Below are 22,845 nucleotides of genomic sequence, written 5' to 3'. Positions count from 1 at the left end.
ATGGCTATCGAATTCCACCTGCCTTCATGGTTTCAGAATATTAATACGTACCACAGAGTTGCAATGCCTTACCTCCCTAAACCAATAAATCACTTTTTTTAATTATCAATTTTTCTAACTCAAAGCCACTGGTACTTTAAAGCTTTGGAATCCCCCATCATGTACACTACTGCCCTATTGCTCGAGACATTAACACTTCTATCACTACAATATATTGAAAGCCATGGTTCTCATTCCAAAAATGATTCGTCTGTGACCTACAAGCTGAAACATTGTCATTTGTCTTTTTCCTTTTGTAACTGAGGCATATATTTGGATTGCTGTTTTAATAACACTGTGTAATACATCATGCCTCTTCTCCCCATAGTTAAGCTATTCCAAATGTTTTAATTTGGTCTCATTTCTTTATATAGTGTCATAATGAATAGCATGCCTCTGACTCCCACCAGGTATCTCCGCAGTTGACCCCTGAGAATTTTACAAATCCCCATTTTTTAAAACAAATTATAAATGTCAGTAACCCCTTTCACTAAGGGCTTAGGGGCATACTTAAGAGCCCCTAGTGCTACTTTTGCACCACCGTAGCATAATTATTTCTGTGCTAAAGCGGCACTAAAGTGGCTTTTTCCACATGCCACATTTACAAAGTGGCGCAATGCATGCATAGCGCCACTTTGTAACCCCTTGCTCCACTTTATGCCTGCACCAGGCTCATTGTATGCAAGGGGACGTTCCCCCATTATGGGGAGGGGCGAAAAAATGGCGCAAAGAATCTAAAAGATTTCCTTTGTGCCATTTTGTTTGGCATTTTTAACGCCTGCACAGAGCAGGAGTTAAAATGTGGCTCCCATTGTTTTCAATAGGCCTCTAAGTGCTTTGCAGGATTAGTGTCAAAACTTTTGACACTTATCTGGCAAAGCACCAAACGAGCATCAAAAATGTTGATGCTAGTTCACTAACTACCACCATGGTGCACTGTACGTTAAATATGGTGCACACATGGTTGCGTTCGGGCAGGCGTTAAGGAGGCGCAAGGAAAATGGAGCTGCAGAACTAAGGGGCATTTCTTAAATATGCCCCTTAGTTCTGGGTAATATCTCATCAAGTATGGTTTCAAAACTCTTTGAACAGAGACATGAGCAACAAAGATGTCCTGTGTCCCCTGAGAGGCCATTTTCTCTAATATCCTCATTGTAATGGCATGCATAAATCCTGCAGATGGCTACTGTATTGAGGATATCTCTACTTTACTATTTATAGTGACATTCTTACTTTCCTGGTCCTTTTCCCCTACTTAGTATACAACACTGATACTAATGGATGTCTAACGTGCTAAACAAATTTGGACTGGACATACCATCCATAAAATTGCCAGCTATTACCTATGATACGAGGGGGCTCCTGAGTATTATGGTCTCCAGTCTGTCTCCCAGACAGGTTGGATCAATACACAGAGCAAGGTGCAACCCTTATCAGGCACTCGTAACTAAACTTGCTCATAATTCAACAACAGTTTAGCTTGCTTCTTCTTGCCCTTAGCACAAAATATGGGCAATCTACACTTTGAGATCACTGCTACATGTTTTAGTAAGACTTCTTTCAAAGGATCAACATTTGACAAGTGTTTTTGCTATGTTGAGATAGGGGTAGTACAACATTCTCCAGCAGTGAATCCATATCATTCAAGTAAAGAACATTTTGTTTAATTGATTGCCTGACTTCATTAAGCATTTGTTATTTTGGCTGGTAGTGGAAACGTCAATGTCACTTATCCCTATTGAGATAAAAATCCAATTCAAAATATTAGCTTGAAACAAATACACAGACCTTGGTATTCATCACTCTAATGTTACACATATGCAATCGTAAAAAAGCAGCCATGTAGAAAATGAAAGACTAAGAAATGATTGTAAGTTCAATGAAATGGCTGTAACGAGTTGCTAAGGAATGACAACTCACGTATCTAGTACACACAATTCAGGGCGGGGCTTTCCAGCAGAGTCAGACCATCCAGCTCTTGTACTAATTATTAAAAAATAAAGGCCAAGAGGGCTGGCCCGGTCTGGCCTGTGGCAGCCTCTGACAGGACGCAAATGGTCCTCATTTGGTATGGTTATTGCTTGCGCTTTTGCCATGCAGGTCCTGTGCTGTGAGGATGGTATGTTAAGTACTCAGCTATGGTTGAAGGGGCCACCTTACTCCTACCCCTTCCTGGGCCCAGTGCAGTATGGTCTCTGGAGTCCCATCCCAACCAATTACAACTTACAATACAGTGCTCCTGCAGGGGGTGGGGGTAAGTTCCTCGAGCAGAGTTTGGTATACAAGATTTGTGTGGTGGAGGGGCCACTTTCCTCCTACCCCATCTTTGGCCCAGTGCTGTATGGTCTTTGCAGTGCTGATCCAATAACAGAGTTTTGGTGTTCCGCACTGTGGGGATGGTAAGCACCTTAAGGAGAGTTTGGTGGAGTGGAGTCATAAGGCTAGCTGTGATTGCCTTTTTTTTACTTTTAGTATAAAATACTGTAAGGAAAATGAGAGTATTTTGCTGCAGTGGTCTTCGTGAGAGAACCTGGAAGAAACAATTCCTGTGCTCTATTCCAAAAGCAATGTTGTTTTGCGCAGTCTTAAGCCAGTGCACAGCAGTATGGATGCTGTCAGCGTGCTGTAACGTGTGCCTCAGTAAGAGATGGACCACTTACGCTAAAAACACTTTTTTAATTTGGGCCATCCAGTGTAAACCTCTTTTGAACTTTAGAGAGCTGAAAATAAATGCACATTTTTTCCTGATGGACCCTGGCCATAGGTCTTGTGGTTGCCTTTTTTAACTGAATAGAAGGGAATCTTTTTCATTGCTTTCCTGAATAGTAGAGAATATTTATGAGCAACAAATACTCATTGAGATGAATTGCATTAACAATTAAGCCCACCGAGTTGCTAGACTTAACTGACAGTATTTTGGCATGCCATTAACAACTCTCACAGTCTGCTCATCATGCAAGATAGGGAGCTTATTATACTGACCCAGAAACGAAGACCATTCAACTGCTTTTCTAATGGTTAATGTCTAGTAACTTATATGGCCCTTCATACCAGTGTTTAGCCAGGCTCTATGGATAGGTTTGCCACAGTTCACTATTGTTCCAGTTACTCTTCACCACACTATGACTATACTCACAGCTCAAGAATCTACCACAGGAAGAGTATACTCAGACTTGACAAACTATACTTCTCACAAAATGGAAAAGAGCTGTCTGTCATTATGAAAGTGCACATCATTGTACTTTGAAGTATGTCTCCTGTGATAAGCAGATACATTTACATACGGGGAAATCATGTATTACACCACAAGATGCATGTGTATTTCAGAGTGTCTCAACATCGCTGCTTCTATATACATATAGGTGCATACATGGAGGGTTATGGCTGTTGCTAATAACTACAAGTGGTGTGTGTATATTTATGTATATATAAATTTATTACAATTATTTGAAACCTTAGAAAATATACCACAACAGACCATGTAAATATTGCTGCTTCAATGTACATATCGGCATTTATATAGAGAGTTTAATTTAGCAAACAAAACTTTGCCAAGCATCATGTGTCTATATATGTGTGTATAAATTATTTACATTATGCTATAAAAAATCTTTCCATCGTTCCCATCCCTCTTCCCTCTGAGTCATCCCAGACCTTTCTGACTAATATGAACTCCCTAACCTCCATCTCAAACTTTAACCCCCTCCTTTTAAGCCATGACACCGATCTAACAAGCGCACACAACCACTACGCACAAAAACAACTTCCTCTTTCCAAATCCATTCTTATCATTCTATCTCTAATCCAAACTCTGCTAAACACACTCGCACTCGAAATCAAGATCACAAACCTAACACAACTAATGCACAAAAAACTGACATATTATTTGTTGAATGAAACTCTTCGAACATGGGTTGGAGTGTATGTTCACTACTGGGTGGGCTGAAGAAATGCAAATGTTTGTATTCCTCTTGCCTTATAAGGAAATCTCCATGTTTCTACCATATTTGAATATTTTTCACATTGGTGCTGAAAGTAAGGGTGTCTTGAGTGTTGCGTACTGGAGTTCAATAGGTGAATAAGCAATAAACAGGCCTTTAAATCTTGTTTTTATCATGTACAAAGACAGCGGTGAAATGTCAAGCTATAGCGTCCCACAAACTGCTTTTTATACTTTTAACCTGAAAGTCGAGTGTTTTACTTTCTTTATCTGAGCGAAAATTGAAAGGACTTTGCAAAGTGAACTATGTGACAATCTAGGATGTCAAATTCATTCTAACACACAACATTTTAAATACCTGTAAATGAACTGAACAAATATTCCAAAAAGTATTAGCTATTAGGAAAGCACATTTGAGGCACTTTTTTTCTAATTTTGAATTGTGATGGAGAATTTTTTTTTTGATAGGATGAAAACAAATCAGGACACTTTCCTTGGTGATGCACAAATAATAAATATCACCTGAAACAATGTTTCAACACAATACTGTTTGTACACTATATCGTTTTATCAGAAAAACTGCATGCCCAAGAATATTAGTGACCCTTTAAATGGAAAATGTGCTGCCTGTAAAGAAGAGTGTGCTACCACACCCTGCTTTAGTAATATATTTGTGACAGTGGTGTCTAAAATGCACCATGAGCTACATATTACAGAGGTACCACTCCCCTGCTGAATGGACGTGGCTCATTTGCTACACTTTTTCCATACATGGATTTTTCACATTCCCTCTGACTAAAGTGATGTAGCGTTGATGGGCTCAACACCATTCTGAGAATTATTTTAGCACCAGAGATTGTTCAATATTATTAGAAAATAGTTCCGATAAGAGTGTGCAGGAAAGGAGGTTTTTATTAAAGTAGAGAATCCATTAACCATTGATCCCACTCAGTGAATACAATAAGTTATTCTAGTGATGTAAATCTGTTGAAAGACTGACATACCTCAGTGAAGAGCAGTTCAGTATGGTGCACATGCACTAAAGTCTTGTGTGTTTAGTTTTAAGACACCAATAAGCTAGAGCCTATGTGAGTAGGCCTCTTCTGGATAATATACGTAGTTTTCTGATTTAAATCTATTGGCAAATAGTTTAACTTACTGGGTTCACACTAAAGCATGCAACTGAGAAGAGTGAGTTAATCTGATAAATGCTAATCTTCATATATTAGTAGTACTTTGGTGGTGGCGTGCCCTATCTTTTACAGTACAGGTAGAACTTGTTTTAGCAACGCGAAAGCTCGCTTGGGATTTTTCAGTAGTAAGCATTGTAACATCAATATAATTCTATAATTGCTGAAACATTACATTAGCTAGCTAATCTATGCTTATTCAGTATCTGGCATTTCGTCTTTACCAGACTTCCCCACCCCTTCAAAACGAAAAAAGAGAAACAACTTTCGTCAGCTTAGCTCCGAGAGCATTACTGCCTTTTGAAGGGGTCACAGGGTATTTCTTTCAAACGGATGTCTCTGTCAATTAAAACAATAATTTTATTACATCACCGGAGGCTCATATTATGCCTTCTTTTCTTACTTTAGTTAACATAGCAGCCAAGCACTACAAATCCCAGAAAACCCAGGGAAAGAACTACAAAACGTCGTCACAATGCAGGGAACCAATTATATATCGAGTGTGAGTACAACTATCTTAACTGCAAGCAACAAGCCCTCTTTTCTTGCTGCTCGCAGTCAAGATAAGTACTCTGCTCGCTTTATCAACATTATTTAATGCATCATATATGTTTTTATTGTTTTAATATTTCGTTAAGTTGTTTGACTTGACTTTCATGCTTCGCGCTTCTCTTCTGTTGTGTGCGCTGTGTCTTCGGGCGTTCTTTTCCCTGAGACATTCTTTTTTCATCCGTTACGTTCTAACGGCTCTTCAGCACTTCCTCAGAGGGAAGCCTTTCATTCTTGCCTCGCTCGTGGAGTTGCTGGTTCTTCGGCATTTCAGGGATTTCCTTTCCCGTGGGGGAGTTGCCGGTCTGTCTCCGGCAGGCTTCCTGGCTCCGCCCTAACACACGCCCTCCAGCCTCAGCTAGGTTAACCCCTGCTTGTCTGGTTTCTCCTCCCTAGTCATTTCTTATCTTCTTGTGGGTTTTTCTCCTCATTACCTGTGTTTAATGGGCTAATATTTTTTGTGGCATTTTAGTTGTGTCAGTCAAACTTGTATGACATAACATTTTTCATTAGGTTTATTTTTATTTTTTACTATCATTATGTCTGGGGACGAACAGGCCCAGTCTTTGAAAGACAATTTAAAGTCTTTTATTAAAGATTCAGTGCAACATGCCGTTTCTGTTTCCATGTTGGATATTTTCAAGAATTTGGAGGCCTCATTATCTAAAATGCTTCAGCCCTCTGGGGATGTTCCTTCGAAAAAGGGAACAAAACGAGTGGCTCCCTCCTGGGTGCCTCATAAAGGCGTTTCTGTTAAAACTGGGCCTCCTACCCGAGAGACGAATACTTCGGGGCTTCCTTCTTCTCCTATTATTGTCACTAACCTCAAAGATACGGACAGTGATGGGGATGACACCCTTGACATTTCCATCAAACATAATTTCTCTGACCACAGGCCTTTGGAGAAAAGGTGAAAAATTTCTCCCTCGGATATTTCATCCCTTGCACTGTCTGATGATTTGGTGGACCAGTTTGGGGAACCCATGTTCGACCCTACTTTAATCCACCATCCTAATTCCTCTGAGTGGTTTCCCTCTGAGCATGTCTCTGATTATGTTTCTTTTTATTTAAGGCATGCTTTGGACAAGTCATACAGAAATAAACTAAAATCTGAATGTCCCAGGCCTTCCCTTCCATCTAAAGTGGCTGATACCCCCTCCATTGATCCAAACATGTTGCTGTTTTTAACTAAGTTTGGCAAGGATCCCAAAAAGGGGGTTGATAGTACCTGGTCTAACTGCCAGGACAGATTGCTTGATTTGGTTGGGCCTTTAACAATGATTTTGGACCTCGCTGAGGAGGCTAAATCTGAGGGCGGTCAGGTGGACCCTGAGATTTTGTCCAATTGGGCACAAAGGGCAATTTGCATGCTTGGCAATGCCAATGCTTATATGTCGCAGGAGCGACACAAGAGCCTTTTACTCAAAATTGATCCAAAATTGAGTTCTTTATCCACCAAAGAAGAAGGACCTAAGGCCGAAGGTCTTCTCTTTGGCGATTCCTTCATAAAGGAAATGAGCAGATACGTCTCAACTTTCACCAGCATTGATAAAGCCCAGTCTTCCATAAAGAATTTTTTTTCCCAGCAGGTTTTTGGCAGGGCCGGCAGAGGAAGGAGTCGCTTTGCCGGCCATTATTCATCTCGAGGACAATTCCTCAACCGAGGATCCTTTAACCAAGACTCCCAGCAAGATTACCAGGGATACAAACCCCAGTTCTATCCCCGGTGCTTCCGTGGAGGCCGCGGCAGGGGTTTCAAGCCCAAGAATGATCTCACAGGTAAGAACTTCCAGTTCTGGCCTTCCTCCCGTAGGAGGCAGGTTAGCTTCTTGTCTAGGTGCTTGGTTGTCTCTCTCTTTGGATCCCTGGGTGTTACCGACGGTACAGGGTTATTGCATAGAATTTTACCAACGTCCCTTTCAGACCCACCTTCCTCTTCCCCTTCATTTTTCAGACGCTCAGTTTCTGCTGGTACAGGGTGAGATACAGTCCCTACTCATGAAACAAGCCATAGAAAGGGTCTCCTTTGACCCTTCTGGGTTCCTAAGCACTATATTTCTTGTTCACAAGAAAAACAACAAACATCAGCCAGTCATAAATTTAAGATTGTTCAACGACTTCGTAGTGTATCATCATTTCAAGATGGAGACGATCCTCCATCTCAGGGACATTCTCCTTCAAGGCGATTGGCTGGTCGGTCTAGACCTACAGGATGCCTATATTTCGGTTCTCGTGCATCCAGCTTTCAGGAAGTTCCTTCAGTTTCAGTGGGAAGATTCTTTCTTCCAATTCTGGAAGCTGCCTTTCGGGTTGTCTTCAGCCCCTTGGTGCTTTACCAAAATACTCAAACCGGTTGTTGCCTCTCTCAGGGCTCAGGGTGTCAGGCTCATAGTCTATCTCGACGATTTCCTCATTATGGCCCAGGACAGGTCTTGTCTTTTGGCCTATCTGGATCTTTGTCAGAATCTTTTGCTGAGTCTGGGTTTCCTCATCAATCCTCTCAAATCAGTGCTTATCCCTTCTCAACAATTGGAGTTCCTCGTTTTTTTGGTGAATACAGTTGATTCGGTTCTTCAACTCCCTCAGTTAAAGGTAGATTTGATAAAGAAAGAGATCTGTCACGCTTTATCCATTTCCCGTACCTCCCTCAGGTCTTTGGCTCATCTAGTGGGCCTTCTCTCTTCCTCCATTCAGGCCATCTTCCCAGGACCTCTTCATTACAGGGCCCTTCAAAGGCTAAAAATTAGTCATCTCTGTCACAGCCTAGCTTATTCAGATTCAGTCGTTCTAGACGTGGAATCCAGGGAGAAACTCCTTTGGTGGCTCAGTCATTTAGATGCCTGGAACGGGAGAACGATTTTCTCTGTTGCCCCAGAACTTGTCTTAGAGTCAGATGCAAGTCTGACAGGCTGGGGCGCAAGATGTTGTCAACTCTCGACTGGGGGTTCATGGTCCATTCAGGAGTCAACACTGCACATCAATTGTTTAGAGATTCTTGCAGGTTCCTTTGCCATCCAGTCCTTTACAAAAGACAGGGTAAGGTGCACGGTGCTTCTTCGAATGGACAACCTGTCAGCAGTCAGATACATAAATCATTTGGGAGGTACCAAATCCAGACCCCTGGCTTTCCTGGCCAAAAGCCTATGGGAATTCTGCCTGCAGAAAAACATTTCGGTCAGGGCAGAATATCTTGCGGGTCAGCTCAATGTCGTGGCCGATAGGTTTTCCAGACATATCTACGATTCAAGCGACTGGCATCTGCGTCCTTCTGTATTCAGTTATCTTTCTTCCATCTTTGGCACTATGTCAATAGACCTCTTTGCTTCCCGTCTCAACTACCAACTGCCTTCCTTTTTCAGTTGGTGACCGGACCCCTTGGCAATGGCCATGGATGCCTTCCTTCAGTCATGGCCCCCTTCCCTCCTCTATGCCTTTCCTCCCTTTCTCCTTATTGCTCGGGTCTTAGCAAATGTTTGAAGACAGCGTTCATCCCTCGTCTTGCTCACCCCCCTTTGGCAGTCCCAACCTTGGTATCCAATTATTCTGGAGCTGACTTCGAATTTTCCAGTGTTGATTCCTTCCTTTCCCGATTTACTCCTGAACCCTCAAGGTCTTCCTCATCCCTTAGTCATAGAAAACGCCCTTTATCTAGTGGTCTGGAGGATTTCGGTGCTTCCTGGAGAGCCCCAGGAATTTTGGAGGAAGCTATCCACTTTATCCAGCAATCATGGGCTCCAGGCACAGCAAGAGTTTATAAGTCGGCCTGGATGGCCTGGTGTAGCTGGTGCCTGGACAGGAATTCAGATACCGTTTCAGCAGATGTAACCTTAGTAGTCAATTTCCTAGCTTCTTTAGCGTCTCAGGGTAAAGCTTATCGGACTGTTAACACATACAGATCTGCAATCTCTTCAGAACATGTCAGAGTGGACGGAAGACCTGTTGGTGAACATCCTTTAGTCTGCCGATTGTTGAAGGGAGTACGTTTTGTCAAACCTCCAATTCCTAAATACAATGTTATGTGGGATGTTAATACTGTACTTCGTCTTTTTTATTACATGGCCAGATAATGATCTGTTATCGCTTAAACACTTGTCTGCTAAATTGACAATGCTTTTATGTTTGGTATCTATTAAGCGTGTGTCTGATGTGAAAGCTTTAGATGTTTTCTCTTTCTGTTTTTCCGCTATGGGCGTTTATTTTCAGGTCAGTTGATGTACCAAAACTAATTTATCACCTGTATTTTACCCCTTTTTTCCCCTTTCAACCAAGCTGTGTGTTGGCAATTGTTTAAAGTCTTACGTTTCTCGAACTGCAGATCTTAGAAACCTTTCTACTTCCCAGGTTCTAATTTACTTTCAACGACCACATAAATCTGTTTCTGCTCCCAACCTGGCCCGTTAGATTAAATGGCTCATGTCCCTTGCGGGCATTTCTAGCCTTTCTTTTGGTGCCCACTCGATGAGAGGGGCTGTTGCCTCTCGCGCTTTTTGGGCGGGGGCTGGGTTGCAGGATATTCTCAGATCTGCAGATTGGTCAAACATCAATACTTTTAGAACTTTTTATTGTAATCCTGTTGATCATCCAATTGACTATGTTATTTCTTTGCTTTAAACTAGCATAATATGAGCTTCCGGTCTTGTAATAAAATTGAAATTTTCCTAGTCTTGGTGTTTGAAAGGCTAGATTTTATTAAAGACACGGAGGCGAGTATTATCCCGCTGCATTTGGTTTTAACCCTTCTTACCTTCAACCAGCTCTGATACATCCGGCTGATTTTCATTCGGATTCGCTGGGTTCCATTTTGTCTCATCGTCCTTCCTGGTTACCTGTTCGACTTGGATCCTTCTTATTGCACTCCTTCATGGATTTTCTGTTTGCTGTTTTGACTTTCTATTTAACCGTGATTTGGCTCTCATTTAACTCTGACTGACTCTCACAAGAAAAGAGGGCTTGTTGTTCGCAGTTAAGATAGTTGTACTCATACTCGATATATGATTGGTTACCTTCATTGTGACGATGTTTATGTAGTTCTTTCCCAGGGTTTTCTGGGATTTGTAGTTCATGGCTACTATGTTAAATAAAGTAAGAAAAGAAGGCATAATACTCGCCTCTGTGTCTTTAATAAAATCTAGCCTTTCAAAAGCCAAGGCTAGGAAAATCTCAATTGGTACCTATGTTAAGGGAGGAAACGTTTGGCTACGGACCCCTGATGTTAGCGAGCCCATTGTTGCACTAACAGGAAGAGCACCACTGGTCACATGGCTTGCCAACAATGCTTTTCAGGTGTCGATTTTCCTTGGGGAAAAATTGATTCTACAGTTTAGTTTTACAAGTAAAAGAAAATCCCAAATGGTTTATCCTCATTAGGCATGGAGTAAAAGTTAAAGTCGAGGTTAATTTAATTGAAACATCGAATGGATAACACAGGCTGGTAATTCCAATTAGGGAAAGGTACTTCTCTATAAACTGCCAGCAATTCAAAAACCTCCCTGAGGATTTTTTTTGTGAATTGTAAAATACCGTCACCATCCGAGGAGCTCTCTTACTTGCCAAGAAGCCATGCAAGACAGAATTTTTTTTGGATAAAAGGCTTGTCCTGACCCTTACTGACTTTGCTGTAGAACATTCACTTCTTGTGGCACTTTTGGACTGACACTTTTGTGGCACACAGCAGCTTCGAAGCCTGGTAAAGAAAAAAGCTTAATGAGAGTGATGCCCAGTCCGTCTAGTGGTGCAAAACTTGGATGCCGCCAGCTCAGTCACTAGGACACTTGATGAGGCAAACTGAATGTCCACAAAGCTAAAACCCAATGTTTCTAAGCCACGTGCCCAAAGCACAGGAAAGACTGAAGATGGCACAGAACTAAAACTGTGCAGAACTGTGTTATTTGGCAGTGAAACCTTTTTTTTTTTAACACACAATCTGTCACGCAGAGACGTTTTAAGGCATGGGCAAAGTGGGCTCTGAGTTGGCCCCAGCCTTGTAGGGCACCCCTGACAGAGCAACTCTGTTGTGGGAAGAGTCTTGCTCTGATGACCTTGAACTATTCTTTAACAGATTGTTTTACATAGCGGTTCCTTTACTTGCAGACAAATGTGTTTGTTTCGTGCAACATCCATAAAAATGTTACTTTTACATCAAAGCAGGACCTCACGTATAATGAGTGGGAGAGTGTCACAGTGATTATTTCAGTCATATTAGTGAGCTTCTGCTGTGTCACAATGTTGAGAACGCACATCACTATCCCTGAATGATAGATGTAAACACATTTAGAATTGCACTTTCAGTGACCTGGCCAAAGAGGGCATGAAAGAACTGAAGCTGAATCATAAATTCAAAGCTGTTCCAAACAGGGGCCCCCAAAATACGTTTGGCCCATAGCCCCCAAAATCTTTCAGATGTTTCTGTGTCAAGCCCAAACAAGGAGAGTGCACTAACTCCTGATATACACTGCTGTCATCCTGCTTTGATATTTTCTTAGCAAGAGACATCTAGAACAGATCACGATGTCTGTGTAGGAATCTTGAAACTTGCTTCAGCTTTGCTTATCACTTGCCTCTACTATAACTACTTTTTGATCTTGGCATTTCCACAACACGAAGATCTGCTGAGCCAGAACCAGGCTTCGGAAATTAATTAGAATCTTGTAGCCAACTTACTCCCACTATCGAGTACTTTGGCCTATAAATCTGCACCTAAAAGAGTCAATCTGTACCAAGTTAGCCGAGTTCATTTCAGATTGAGAAATAGTTTTTAAACTTGACCATGGTCCTAAGCTAAATTTAGCAAAATGTAAATTAGAAAAAGCAAGTTACACAAATGAAAAATGCTGTATGCGCAGAGACTGATTCTGAAAAATAGAATTTGCTTGAAAGTACGCTACATCTTTGTATGGGAATTTTGACCGTAGATAAAATTGTGCAAAGTTGACATAGCTCTCAGTTACACTTTGAGGCTTATGGTTATCTTAAATAGAGTAAGAGTTGAAGCAGTAGTGCCACCTAGGACCGTGGTTCTGTAGTTTTAAGGAATGTGCAGCTTTTGGATGGAAATATAACATTATTTGTTGACGACCCTAAAGTAATTACAGAATACAAGAGAACACAACACAGTAAAGTATCGTGACACAAAGCAGAATTACTACCCAGCAAAAACATATTAGGGCACAACAAAACAGTGAAAATGTAATACAATACAAGTAACATTGTGGAGCACAATAATGCAATACCTTTTTCTTCCGAGGTCCAAATATTTAGTCAGGCTGAGTGAAATTACTGCATAGATTTTCACTCTATCGATTCAGGTTTGGGGGGGTTTCCCCACACTCATTTTTTTACCGGGTGTGGGAGCTTGGATGTCAGTTCACCAAAGCTCCAGGTGTAGCATCAGTGACCGCCCACCATTTCATATTCACTTTGACTCTCACACACATGCCTACACAAACACACATTCACTCATGCACACACTCTATTTTACATAAGCACAGTCTCACCGCAAGCATGTACTCGACATACATTTATAAGGGTTTTTTTACTTACCTCAGCTGCCAAGCCAAGGAAGGTCATGTTCTAGCTAACTATACTGCATTTATTATAACACTAATAGTGAATAACATATTATTCACTATTTATGTAATTAAAAAACTGATTGAAAACAAGGAAGTGGGGCCCCCAGGCTACGTCGATATGGGCGAGCTGCCCCTGGGTTCCTTGCACTGATTTTGCCGCCTATGAGGCTAGAGGTCGCAGAGGCAGTGCGAGGGGTCACAAGGGGCATGCTGGGGGCCTCAGCTGCGACCACTGGAGACCCCTACATGACGTCCATGTTGGGAGAACCCATTCCTGATTTTTCCGGCAGGTAATTCTTGCTGGAAAAATTGCATGCGGCTTTGGCTGCAGCAGCCGCAGAGTCTCATCCCGCACTTTTCCCCTAACAGGTTGAAGCATATAATGCTCTCCTGGAAGTAAACCTTCCCTTTCCCTCTTCCACTCCCTCCAATCCCTCCCTCATTCCACTTCGCACCCAGAGGCCCGGGCATACATTTACCACCTGCTCGAGGCACACAATAGTGACCCATTCTATGGGATTTACCATATGATTGCCTGTTACAGATGTGAAATTTCTAGACTCTGGCAAAATCGCGTGTGATTTTACCGTTACCCCAGTACCTTACAACTTACACTCAAGGACTTTGCATAATATTAATGTACATTGAAATTATTTTTCTTCTTTAGAATTTAAGATTTGTGTTCATAAAAGTAATTGAAGGATGTGTAACGGATTCATGCACGACCGATAGCGTAGTTTTAAAGTCATTTACACACATGCATCACACAGTATGGGATATTGCCTGAACAATCGCGTAGTAATGGGAATCGGAAAGAATGATTTTGTTTTTCTGAACCGACTATTGTTAAATGTGTTATCTATTCTGGTAATAAATAGAACGATTGTTTCTGAATATGTAATGCAAGATCGTTCTCCACCACAGGCCTTAAAAAGTTCCCTACAGGAGCATCAGGAAGATGTTAACTATCTTAGCACAACTGTGGACGCATTGTCTATTAAAGCACCTCCTGAGGTCAGACAGAAATATCAATCAGAAATGGAGGATGTCCTTGGACGCTGGAAGAAACTGTCATCTGTTCTGGTGGACCACTGCCAAAGACTCGAGGACTTGATGGGAAAACTCAAGCAGTTCCAGGTGAGGTTGGTGCTCATAAACTGCAGAGTGTCGCCAGACTTGCAGTTTTCAGAAGCTTAAATTTACAATGTTGTTTTCTTCAAATCAAATATCTATTTATTTGTCATGTTGCAAGCAGGAAAGGCAAGATCAAACAAGGATACTTTCTGTTATTTGGTATTTTATTAGAGAGGGCTTTTGGGCATGGTTAAAAAAGTGTATATATATATATATACATATATATATATTGTAACTTTTGTAAAATAAAATTAATGCGCTTGCTGTTACATAGAGGCTAGTTATTTTTCGTCTGCCCTATGTGAGTATTACACTGCCCTCTGCACTGAACTCGGCCGGAAGGCATCTGTAAATCCTGAATCACATTAATAGATAAAAAAGCATCAACAAGTTCGAGTCGTCTACTTATAAAACGATGTTTAAATGTGATACTTCATTTGATTTTGTGACGAAATGTCTGTCAGCGGTTTTCCTTTAGTGCCTGTTGATTTGTGCTTTCATACCCATGTTTGGTTTAGTAACCGCATGTTAATTCTAGTCTTGTAGTTTACACCTTGGCTGGGTGTGACATGAGTACATGAAAGGCACCGCTGAAAGCTGCCCAACAAAAAGTGTGAGCCTGTATGACAACGTCCGTTCCAACACCACCTTCTATATGCATGCAGATTCCTGAAGTAGCAACAGTGTAGTGTCATGACACTGCCTTTATCCAAGGCCAAACAAAATGCATGCAGATCTCCTACGAAGACTTATAGGAAGCCAAGTAAAACCTAGCACAGGCGAGGGGGTAGGTAGTGGCATGTCCCCTTACACCTCTGAATTTCTGAATTTATACCAATGCTGCTTGCTTTAAAATATGAAACACTCACTTGTGCAATATTATTGTCCTGTCCAAAACCGATCATAAAGTTAGTGAGACAAATAAGAGTCATGACATCTTTGTTGGTATTTCGATGTAGCATGTACCTTGATTTTATTTAAAGCACAACACAAACAATTCTTACTTTTGCTTCTGCATACAATGTGAGATGAAAGCATAGCTTCACAAATAGCATTGCAAGCAGAACTCATACATGTTGCTATTTACATCCCTGCATGTGGGCCACCACAGGCAGCCACCAAGTATATTCACAGCAAAGGATTTAAGTCTTGAGTACAACATCATGAAACTAATAGATAACATATTTACATAACCAGAAATCAGTTAACCTCTAAACGCATCGTCCGTGCTCGAGCCAACCGTGACACAAGCTGGTTACAAACCATAGATACATTCATGAGCACCCAAGGGGTAGTGCTTGAAAGCCTGGACCACCAACATGTCAGGCCTCCTTCTAACCAACTCATACCACCTGAAACAACATAAATCTCCTGGCAATCATGAGGTAGGGCTTGAAGGCCTGGACCACCAGCAGGCCTCTCTCCTACTAATCAGCCCTGTACCCACAGGAAACTCTCATGAAGAGATTTGAAATATGCGCCTCCAAATTATAAAATGTTTATTTTTTGGTACTCCTTCCCTCATTGGGTGAGGAGGTCACTCGGTCACCATGCCCTCTCCAAACCCAAATACCTTTCATTGAAACAAGCCCTCAGACATATCTGGATGGGCAGGTCATGCTGTCAATGATGCCTTCTGATCATGGTGAAAAATCACAATATCAATCCGCGTTAGGCCAAGTTAAAAAGCATCAGGTGATCCAAACAACATGCATGTGGCTTTGCAGAATGAATCAGAGGCCATACTGTATGAATCAATACCTCTGAACACATTTGGGTTATAACTAAGCAAGCAGGGGAAGCCACACTAGCCAAACCTTGGTGAGCTGGAAAGGCCGAATATATAATTTGCCATCTAGGAAGTAGAAATTACAGATTAGATAATCTAGGAGGGGAATGCTTTCTCTAGCAGTTTATCACTATACCTTCCACATTAGCAGACCCAAATGTAGTAGCCATGGAAAAATGTGAAGACAACACTTTGGGGCATATTTATACTCTGTTTGCGCCGGAACTGCGTCGTTTTTTTTGACACAATTCCGACCCAAAACTAACTCCATATTTATACTTTGGCGTTAGACGCGTCTAGCGCCAAAGTCCATGGAGTTTGCGTCATTTTTTAGCGTGGACACCTACTTTGCGTTAATGATATGCAAGGTAGGCGTTCCCGTCTAAAAAATTGACTCTGAGGCATGTGCGCCGTATTTACACTCCCGGGCAAAATTCACACCCGGGAGTGGGCGGGTCAAAAAAAATGACGTCCTGCCGCTTTTGCGCCGTTTTTTAGCGCCTGGTCAGGGCAGGCGTTAAGGGACCTGTGGGCTCGGAAGGAGCCCAGTGGTGCCCTCCCATGCCCCCAGGGACACCCCCTGCCACCCTTGCCCACCCCAGGAGGACACCCAAGGCTGGAGGGACCCATCCCAGGGACATTAAGGTAAGTTCAGGTAAGTATTTATTTTTTTGTGGCATAGGGGGGCCTGATTTGTGCCCCCCTACATGCCACTATGCCCAATGACCATGCCCAGGGGACAGAAGTCCCCTGGGCATGGCCATTGGGCAAGGGGGCATGACTCCTGTCTTTGCTAAGACAGGAGTCATTTCAATGGGGGTTGGGAGTAAAAAAAAATGGCGCAAATCGGGTTGAGGCGAAAAATTTGCCTCAGCCTGACTTGCCCCATTTTTTGGCGCCCAAGCTCCATATCCCCCTACGCCGGCGCTGCCTGGTGTACGTCATTTTTTTTCACGCACACCAGGCAGCGCCGGCGGCTAACGCCGGCTAACGTAATTGAATAAATACGGCGCCCGCATGGCGCTTCAGAATGCCGTTAGCCGGCGCTAATTTTTTTGACGCAAAACTGCATTAGCGCAGTTTTGCGTCAAAAAGTATAAATATGGCCCTTTGTTCTTCAGTGCTGCGCAATGTCTCTGCTGATGCAATCGCTCCCCTTCTCAGATACTCAGCGACTGACTATACTTAATAGCTAGGGTTATGATCCCAGGCTAATAAACAGCATGCATTGGAGCTCAGAAATGTGATGGAACTTAAGAGATCATGGGCCCAGAATTTATTTTTGGCTCTGGACTGGAAAATGGCGTGCTAGTGCAGGCCATGCTGCCACAATCTTTGCAGACTGGGACCTGTGTTTAGAAATTCTGGACAGACCTCCCTGCAGCTTGCCACTAATAAAGTTAGGCATTACGAAATATCTTAAATGCTGCTGTTGAGTGGTATAGTTAAAGAGTCCTGCCCAGCTAAATCGTATTTTATCGGGTGCACTAAGTAAAATCCAATTTTGAGTTATTGGGCAGTCACATGGGATTTTGGGGCTTCAGTCCCATAGTCTGCATTTTCCTGAAAATTCTGACATTTCTCCTTCAGTGAATATCGGCGGGTTTGATCTGCTTATATTTATCAAAAACTCCTAATTTCGATATGTGCAGTAATAGCTGCTTATTCACAGTACTGAGCACTGTTTATAATGTTCGAACAACGTCATGCAAAAGCCTTCGTTAGTTTTTTTTCTACAAACGGCATCCAGGTCAAATTTGCATCCTTTTGCACACATCTTGATATCAAAGTAACCCAGAGTTTGTGGATGCTCCTCGAGGGAAATCAAGGAACTAGCCCAAATATAGCAAAGTATTTGTATGTTTTTTTGGAAAAATGACAAAAAGTGCTGTGCAAGAAAGCTTATGTTTTCTTTCTAAAACTGGTGTGAACAAATGAGTTGCTGTGCTAAAACAGCAATCTTTCCAGTTGTAAAAGAAAAATACATTTTACCAGTTTTTGCATTTTTCTAACTTGTAGCCCATTTTCAGATGTTTGTAGTTTTAATATACATGCAGTTTGTGTTGGAAGCAGGCATGAAACTCATTGGTGACCCAAGGGCTCTATCCCCGGGCATGTCACCAGGGTGCCCCCTAGGGCACCCTCTCACCATTGTTGGGGACCGAAAGGGGAGCCTGAAGGCCCTCGCAGTCCCAGCTGGCTCCCCATCTCCTTCAGGAGTCGGTATTACTGTCACTGATGGGGAGCTGCTAAACATGCAGCTCCCTGTCTGTGAGAACAATAGTTTCCGGCAGGCAGAGAAACAGGAAATCTTCACTTCTAGCAAGCAAGAGCTGTTTATCAGCTCTCTTTTGCTAGGAGTGAAGTGTTTGCTGTGACTTGTTAGCGGCTGTCAAAGCTCCTGCCAAGTCACATCAAACAGCTATGTCCTGGGAGTGAACATCTCGGGACATAGCAAGAGCCAGCCCTGTGGGGTGGCAGTCCACAGTACCATGTATGGCTCCATGAGAGGGACGGTCAGCCCCCCACCCATGTTTGAACTTGCCCCTATGGAGGTGCTGGTCCCCGGGGCCTACAATGGACCCCCTATCTTCTTTTATTTCAGCCCCAGGGAGGTGGCGGTCCCCAGAGCTGCGGGGTTTCCTCATGACCCCCCCACACTATATTTTAAATATTTTGTCCCAGGGAGATGGTGGTCCCCGGTGCTGCAGGGGGGGCGCACCCCCTGCATATAATCAAAACAGCCCTGGGGTGGTGGTGGTCCCCGGGGCTCATGTGATGTTATAAGTGAGGTCATAAGGAGTACATGGTGGAAACACAAGTTTTGAAATAGAACTGTTGAATTTCAGTGTTTTTTCATTTTTTTAAACTTACGTTGTGTATGACTTGTCACCTAACTATAAGATCACTCCAACCTTTGTTTTGTTCAGTGAATATTATATATGTATATATTCCTGAAGAAGATGGGATTCTGACATTTTCCAGGATTATGAGATTTTTTGGGTCTCACTGATAAAGCAATCAGAAATGCCTGCAGGTGAAGGCATAAAGCTATGACAGATTACAGTACTTTAATTTTTCCCAATTCCAAATACTTGTGAAACATGCCCCTGTCATAGGCCAAACATTGCGCAGTTTTCACTTTTTGAATAAGGATAATTGTGAAATTTCATTTTTTTCTTTTCTCTTCACATAAAAATATTTAATTTCACATGAAAATATTTTTCTATGTGAAGACTACCTTTCTTCTTTAAACGCTGAGTGTTTCACACTCACACTCACCCATAATGCCTAGCCTAAACCTTGTTGATTTAACTGAAAGTTTTAAAGTGTGCAGAAGTGTGGGAAAGTTTAGCAAATATTTGTAAAGCTGTTTTTTGTTGGTGATGACAATATCTAAATTTCAGTTTCCTCCTCACTCACAAGGGAACTCCTATTTTCCATCTGCTTGGTTTCGCTTATGACTGTGGAAAAATCTGTATTTGGGAAAAAAAAATCACTGGTGTTTAATTTGCACACACAACAATTTACAGACACTGACTTTGTGAATGAGGATTTTGATTTTTTGTGCACAGATGGATGACAAATAGTTTAGAGGATCTTAAAATTAAAATAAATATACCTAGGTCGAGATAATACAACAGTGGCAATCTGTTAGACATGTCAGCATTAGGATAGTCTCCCACCTTACCTTTTACCTCCCTTCTCCTTTCTTTGCTGATCTAATTTTGGCTGGCCTTAGGACTATGAGCACTTTACCACTGCTAACCAGTGCTAAGTCTTTAAAACATGGTAACATTGGCTTATCCCCAATTGGCATATTTATTTTCCTTATAAGTTCCTAGTAAAGTGATACTACATCTACCTAGGGCCAGTGAACTCAATGCTACAAGTGGACCTGCAGCACCTATTGTGCCATCCAATTAAGTAACCCTTTATACATGCCTCAGGCCTGCCAATGCAGCCTGTGAGTGTAGTTTTTAAACTGCCAGTTCGATCTGGCAAAATAAACATTTTGCCAGGCCCCAACCTTCCTTTTTAATGCATGTAAGTCCCCCCTAGGGTATGCCCTAAACAGGGAATGATTGCAATGTGTTTAAAATCTTTTACGTGTCCTGTTAGTGAAAAATGTGTTATATTCATTTTTCACCACTGCGAGGCCTACCTTTCCCACATGATAACATTGGAGTTACCTTATTAAACTTAATAAGCTGTAATTTTCAAATAGGGGTAGATAACTGTTCATGTTTGGTGTCTTTAGAATTGTAATGACAAATCTTCTTTCATGTTAAAGTCGGTTTTTAAATTACAATTTTGAAAATGGAACGTTCAGAAAGTTGACATTTTCCTGTCTTAGCCATTTAGTGTCTGTAGCCTGTATCTGGATCACATGACTGGGTGTAGCTGACAGTTGAGTTTTGTGTATTCCTCCTAGACAGTCACACATTATAGAGAGCTTAGGTGTGCCTGGATGGTTCATCACTGGCAGGAGTGGAGGGTGAAACTGAGTTCAGCCTTCTATACACTTGACAAGATTGTGTCTTGCCTCCACACAAAGGACTTTTCATACCCCCTGTAGTTAGTCTGGAGCCACAACAGGAGAGGCATGATTCCTTGGGACTACAAAGGGAAACCTCTAGAAGCATCTCTCACCTTCCAAAGAAAGGAAGCAGTTATAAATATTGAACCTCAGGCACTGCTTCTTCAGTACACTTCTGGTCCTCTGTTTACTCTGCCAGGTACTGCTGTGCTGCTGGACTGCTGCCCCAAAAACTGCTGCCCTGCTGGGCTTTGTGAGAAGGACTGGACCTGCATCTGCTCCACCCTGGACCCTAAAGTGACTCCAAGTGCCAGTTGGCTAGCCTCTTGACTGTTGCCTCAGGGACAGAAGGCTTCAACAACTTTGAACCCCATACCTGGACTCTGCCATCTATGAGTCTACCCGGGTAAGTGGTGTCACCCCAGTCTTGGACCCTTGGATGTGGGCCGAAGATGCCCTGCCAACATCTATGGGTCCAGCGTAACCAGTATATCTCCTCTGCTGCACAGTGCAACCTCAAGCAGAACTGATGAATCACTGCAGCTGCGTGGATTGGACCTGTTGCAAAGACTTGCATCACCTCTGCAACCTCATCAGAACCACCACTGCATGACGAATCCTTGATGCAGGCCCTCTCATTCCTCTTCAACAGCATTCTCGACAGCGACACAGAATCACCGCTTCTCAGAACCTATGCATTGCTCCGATTGCCCAACATATTCTAAACACCAGACTTTGCATCACAAGCCCACATCGATGTCATCCTTAACAATGACACTGGACCGCACATCATAGCCTCACCGCACCTTGGAACCAATGCATCGCTTTGGCTGCACAACGCATCTTTGGAGCAGCTCCTCGCAACGCCTTGCAAACCAAGGTTAAAGCCTCTTTGTTCAGCAGGCCTAACTGGGTCCCTCTATCTGGCCCACACTCCATCGTGGTTGGCCTGAACTCATAACTTTGACCTGGTCCTGCATGACCAAGCACGACTAGATAACCACAGTTGGCGCTTTGTGCTTTTTGGCGCTATTTTCAGTAAAATCTTTAAAACTGCATATCTCCCTTTCTACTGTTGGATTCTTGTTTTTTCAGTCCTCCTTTACTTCTTAAAAATGACCCTATATCTCTAAATCTAGTGTGGGTTCCTTTTAAGGTATTTTTTCACTGTATTACTGCTTGAAGTGTTGCAAAAATTCTTCACATAATGTCTCTGAGTTAAGACTGGTTGCTCTGTGCCAAACTATCCGAGGGTTGAGCACAGGTTAATTTAAGGTTGGCTTGTGATTTCTCCCTAAGAAGAATTGCGGTTGCTGCTTGTGAAGGGTTTCACCACCCTCAAACAGTAGGCCAATTTCGTACACAAACATATATTGACAAACATAATGAAATACATCTATTTAAATGTTAAATTTGCCCTTATTATTGTAGATCATGTCTGATATGCTCTCAATCCAATAGTAAGCCATAAGGTCACAATAAAAACAAAATTCTTTTAACAGGCATTCAGAGTTACAAGAACTCTGGTAGAAACAGATTGCTTATAAACAGTTATCTCCTAATGCTTTCCTCTCTTCATAGAGTATTGTTTTATCAAATTATCATAGTGAATATCGGTGTCCTTCAAATCAATACAACTTTTCTTTATTAAACAGAACGACGTAAAAACTCTCAAGAAATGGATGGCAGAAGTTAATATTTTCTTGAATGAAGAATGGCCTCCCCTTGGTGATTCAGATGCTCTTGAAAAACAACTTGAACAATGCACCGTAAGTAATGAGTAATTGTTGAAACTGATTTTGAATGATTGTCAGCAGTAACTACAACAAGACGTAGCATTCCAACATTCTGTTTGCTACATGGTGGAAGATTATTCACGTTGCTATTTTTGTTATCAAAAATCTATAACTAGGGCAAACTAGGGCATTTAATTTAACTTGGTTCTTTTTCTTTGGACGTTGTGCATTTATTTCTGGGTATCTTGTACTTTAGTATAATATATGGAAAAAATCAAATTAAGATTTGACTGTGATTCAATACTTATCAATATGGTTATCAAAGTCACCACATCAGATCATAATCTTAAAAAATCTTCA

At 42.0% G+C, this 22,845-nt stretch overlaps 1 protein-coding gene across 4 annotated transcripts in view; it reads left to right on the top strand.

Annotated features, from left to right (window-relative positions):
- Window positions 1–22,845, top strand: part of DMD (dystrophin) — a 6,960,831-nt gene that overhangs the window by 2,029,406 nt on the left and 4,908,580 nt on the right. For all 4 annotated transcript variants that reach the window (XM_069204753.1, XM_069204754.1, XM_069204752.1 and 1 more), the window contains 2 exons: window positions 14,211–14,423; window positions 22,405–22,518. In XM_069204753.1, the coding sequence (XP_069060854.1) occupies window positions 14,211–14,423; window positions 22,405–22,518 (327 nt within the window). The remainder of the gene's footprint in view (window positions 1–14,210; window positions 14,424–22,404; window positions 22,519–22,845) is intronic.

This window comes from Pleurodeles waltl, chromosome 8 (genome assembly GCF_031143425.1).
Source record: "Pleurodeles waltl isolate 20211129_DDA chromosome 8, aPleWal1.hap1.20221129, whole genome shotgun sequence".
NCBI lineage: Eukaryota > Metazoa > Chordata > Amphibia > Caudata > Salamandridae > Pleurodeles > Pleurodeles waltl.
The sequence above is the reverse complement of the archived record's forward strand: the minus strand, read 5'-3'. Positions and strand labels throughout refer to the sequence as shown.